The sequence below is a fragment of the Postia placenta genome (genome assembly GCF_002117355.1).
Source record: "Postia placenta MAD-698-R-SB12 unplaced genomic scaffold POSPLAscaffold_1, whole genome shotgun sequence".
NCBI classification, from domain to species: Eukaryota; Fungi; Basidiomycota; class Agaricomycetes; order Polyporales; family Adustoporiaceae; genus Rhodonia; species Rhodonia placenta.
The window spans coordinates 4,124,771-4,129,698 of NW_020169832.1; the positions used below are offsets into that span (position 1 = coordinate 4,124,771).

Sequence of the window (4,928 nt, forward strand, 5' to 3'; positions counted from 1 at the left end):
CGTATTCTGCAACCCTTCGTATACTCTGGACCTGGCAATGCACTAGCAGCGGCGAGTGTAAGATGGAGCGAAAGCCAGTCCGTGAGCAGCGTCCCAATGAAAGATGACACAATCTATAGCCTTCGATACCAGTGCCGGAGTCAGACAATGATTGCAGCAAGCTAGCTGGCGCTGCCGTGTATTGACTTGATGCTGCACGGGGAATAGGGGTCATTTATGCACATTTGTATTCACTTGGAGTGTAGAAGCTAATGAACTTGAAACGATTGGTGTGACGTCGTAGCATGTGTACAGGCAAGCAGAGATATTATTATTTGAATCTTTGAAAGGAAGGGTCGGAGACAAGAAGAGACAAGTTCGCGGCGACTGGGCGTGGGAATCAGAAGTAAGCGCTAGGGTTACGCGGTTCGCTTTTCGTTTGACACGTCACTCGCTGCCCACATTAACATCCGCGCGAAGTGTGAGAAACCTCGCAGGAAGTCCTAGACTAGGGCATTCATAACGTCCTTCCTACACGCTCGTTCAGACGTAGGCTTCTGGTATCAAATCTTGCAGCTGAAGATGAGGCCACGGCTCTAACATTACGCACCATGCGATGAAATTATAAGGCTAAAAAAGCAGGTCCGCATAAAGATGCGCTATGTACATTTTATTCAGACCCCAGGGTCTCACGCAGATCGCAATGTCCTCCTAAAGCCTTGCGCCATGGCAAGGACGTGGTGACAGAGTAAAGGCCATACGGCACACGTCAAGTTGAATGTACGCTTCTGGTAAGCAGAATACTGTCCTCGTCAAGAGGCAACGTATCAGGCACCCTGGCTCAAGACCCGGATGAGACCGGATCAAGAGCAGCAGATACAGTACCTACGATCTTCTCTGCATCTGATAGTTGATGACGTATGTGCCCGCACTCACTGCAGATGTAACAGCTACGTACACATGTAACTACTGGACCGCTCAGTGATGACGAAGATATAGCGCGAAGACCGAAGTGCTGGTGCACAATGCGATCAACCCCACTATCGAGAACGCAGACCAAGGCACGTCGATATCGAATCTGCCCTTCCCAAATCAACTGAAATACGCCATGAGCAGGACTTATATGAACGTCTACCCGTGTCACTATGTACATCTGTCGTGATACAGAACCACAAGCCAAATTTGTCGGATCTATCGCGAGTAATGGGCGTACCCCAATGAATCACGTACAGGTGAGCTAGCAAGGCTGTGTGCTTCGTAACTGCTGTTCAAAGCCCTTCTGGAAACAGGCCTACGGACGCCACGGCCCGTACGCTCGGAGTAGTTGATTCCTGTGAAGAGATTATCAATACCCTGAATTGCGACAGGACGCGATGAGTCACTGGTTTGTCTATGTGTCTCAGGATCAATCATCATATACAGGCATCGGCGCCTTCCGGAAGTTGCATGATGGTATAAGAGCCGCTATCACGGACCAACAGCCCTACGTGTGCAGATTCGGACGGATTCTTGATCACAGGGCAGCGAGACACCCGTATAGGTATGTATATCACCTCAACTGGTCGTGCTGCAGCATGTCCCTTGGGAAATGGCACCGGTCTTATAGATCATAATGCGCATCGTGACTAGCAGTTGAGTCGTCTAAGATCACGCTTAAGCGGCGAAATCATTATTCACACAAGACATTGTATGACGTCTGCGCATCTGATAAGCATACACTGCATTTCTCCACCGTTCTATAGTGCGATGAACCGCCGATAAGCAGACATGCAGTGGGAGGCGAACAAGTTCAGTAAATACTTCGACAAACGGATGTGTCTGCAGTGAGCAATCCTGTGTACCCACAGATCTCAATAGGTCGAGGGGGTGCCGGTGGTCATGAATACATATCGCCTTAATTTTACGTTACGGCTCGGTGCGGTGGACGACTGTTCGGTGTGGCGAGTACGTCACTACGGACATTGATTGATTGTAATGTCATATGCGTGATCTTTTCCCATCGAGAGCCCCTAAATACACCGCAGATCATTCCAGCTAATCACGGGCTGAAGGACATAGCTTCCGAATTAGATATACATGGACTCGAGTCTCATGCATACTGCCTATTCGTATCGATCTTCTCACATCTGGCTCGTCTTTTCATCTTCCCCGCGACCATCTAGCAGGTAATGTCGGGACCGCCATCGGAACAGACCATTGAAGAATTGCAATACGAGCAAGTGGATCTATTGCATCTACAGAATTCTGTAGGACTTACATCCGTGCCATGGTGTAGCTTCCGTCTCAATTGTATCAATTATGCATGTGTTGGTCAGTGCCTCCGTTGCCTATCCGATGATCCAGCATGAATTATGCTTTCAGCACTTCTGATTTATTATGTTGCCCTGAACTTGCCACCTGACATACGGCGTCTGTGGGGGCGAAGATCCATTGCCACACTACTTTCTGCCATAAACTGGTTTGCTATCATTGGCACTATCATTACGAATACCCCTCTTCCAGCTAATACTATCCAAGTATGTAGCATTCAATCTGCGGGGTGCTAATCTTGTATTGACGACGTGCACTTTAGAGGTTGGTTCCTCCATATCAGGCGACCATTGCTCACAGACTAGTCATCTCACAAGATGCGCGTCTTCTGACTATGCTTATGAGGTGGTGCTTCTTGTCGTGACTACTGTATCTCCATGTAAGCAATGCAAACTCCATCACCAGAGCCGTCGTTATCCTGTCTCTCAAGTGGTAGCCACTCTGCGCGTACATGCTGTGAGCGGCGGCAATTGGCGATGGGTATTGCCAGTCTCGCTCCTTGGTGTGGTGCACGTGGGCCTCAAAATAGTCAGTACATGGGGTTTGACACAGTGCATGCGGCTAAAGCAGGAGTATCACAGTGGGCCATGACCAAAGAGATAGCTCTCATCGTTCCCCCATTTGGATGTATCATCATCTTTGACATAAATTATGTGTATGCGTATTTATTTGTTTATTTCGGATCCTACAGACTGATTAACATTTACAGGGGTGAGTCGTCTCATCCCATACGTCTAGTTGCACTTGCTGACCTTACTACTTCCGATGTAGCGTCGCTCGCTCCTAGTATATCTCTGGTCGTCCCGGACATCCTCGTTGTCGTAGCAACATGGTACTATATCAGCCGTACAAGCTCGATGAGAACACAACTGGTACATGATATGTGGACTGCAAGACCCAATCTCATAACCGTTATGTTCCGACATGGTAAGTACCAGCCAGAATATGCGGTATAGTATGCCATAGCAGCTCATCTTCTGTGTTATCAGGTACATCGTATTTCCTGTATGTGGAGAAGAACACGTACGTGTTTGATAATACTCATTGCAGGCACAGCACTATCTCGCTGCCGAACGTTGCTGATCTCGTCGCAATCAGTAGCGTGCGTATTCAAATCGCTTGATTACTCATGCTGAGACGATCGCCCTAGTCTGACATCGCGGTAGATATATCATATTTGACTGCAGTGTGCGTGAATTTTCATTCTCATAGTGTGAGGGTTTTTCAGACACATGAAAACTGCATCTTATAGGATGTCAAGCATACTCGTCTCCCACTTCCTCATCTGCATCCGCGAAGCCGCAGAGCGCTCAACACAGGCATTGAGCTCCCGGTCTCTGTCTTTCATTGACTCACAAGGCAACTCTGTCTCCCGATCGTGGCTCTCTAGCATAGAGTTTGCCGCCGACATCGCCAACCCCTCTGCGCGAGGAAGTGGCGTAAATGCTTTCTCTGATCTCGAAGACGACTTGGATTCAAGAGGCGAAGATGACTCAGGAGACGCGAGTAATGATGGAGTAGAGCTAGAGGAATACTTAGCCTCTGTCCGTTCTGTAGATGCACGCACATCCTGATCTTCCTCCATCTTACCATTCACCTTCCGTTTCTCATGACTTCGACAGTATCTTAAATCTTATCTTTCTCCAGTACGTATACCGGTCTCAAAGTCCAGGTACCTGCGATATCGCGAGCTAATCTATTTACTCCCAATTTGTTTTCGTGGGCCATGACCCGCAGTTCTAGTTTGACATTTGTACTAAGTAGCTCGCTATATTAGCCGTCACGGAAATGCGCTCACAGGCATTGAGGGGTGTGTCCTCAAGACAATTGTACTGCTCAGCGACCCTGACCATTCTTCTGCGCAGATGTCAAACTGAGTCCTTCGAATCCGCATGGCCCAAAACATGTATGTTATGCTCAGAGCTAGCTGAGTCATTCCAGGCCAAGAATGTCACTCGAAGCATGAAGTACACGTGCCTCCGAGTCGAGAATGGCAGCTGCAGGCCTGCTGCGCTTTTGTCACAATACACTATAGGGACCGATCGTGCGCGTTAACATGCTACTTTTTCATCTATTCCGTGTGCTGCCGTGCGTGCTAGTAATATGAACGGGCAAGTTGCAGCTGTCCTCTCTTGCCCTTGACCCTCTGCCAAGCCTGAGCCTGCGGCAAAGTCTTCCTCATCTCCAACACTGAGAAACCGGGCTTCGGACATGAGCCTAGGACTAACTTTCTGACTGGCCGTCAACGTTTCAACGGATAAGGAACCTAGTCAACATCGACGGGCATGTCGACGTACATCTTTTCTCTGTTCAATGTTCGATCGTGAGTGTGTGCATTACCACTCACAAGATATATTGTAAACGAGGCTGTCTAGCTGTACAATAATCGCTAAGATTAATAGGGACGCCGTGATCAAAACCGCGTTACGGAACGCGTGCCCTTTTGTGACGGTGGGATAAATAAGGGACTGGCGGCGAGTTGTAGAGTGGGAGCGCTGAGCACCCACGGGATGGTCCATCAGGCGCAAATCGGGGCGGGATTCGAGAGCTGGAGTCCGGGCTGCGGAGTGAATACGTAGATAATTGCCTCTCCGAACATATGGAACGGGATGAAAATCAAAAGACAGGAAACTCAAATA

At 48.7% G+C, this 4,928-nt stretch overlaps 1 protein-coding gene across 1 annotated transcript; it reads left to right on the forward strand.

Annotated features, from left to right (window-relative positions):
- Positions 1 to 2,147: 2,147 nt before the first annotated feature.
- Positions 2,148 to 3,863, forward strand: POSPLADRAFT_1129582 (hypothetical protein; the record flags this gene model as incomplete). Its single annotated transcript, XM_024483853.1, has 6 exons — positions 2,148 to 2,289; positions 2,341 to 2,499; positions 3,061 to 3,216; positions 3,279 to 3,391; positions 3,440 to 3,477; positions 3,542 to 3,863. The coding sequence occupies 6 exons, from the start codon at positions 2,148 to 2,150 to the stop codon at positions 3,861 to 3,863; spliced, it is 930 nt and encodes a 309-aa protein (XP_024344988.1).
- Positions 3,864 to 4,928: the final 1,065 nt, after the last annotated feature.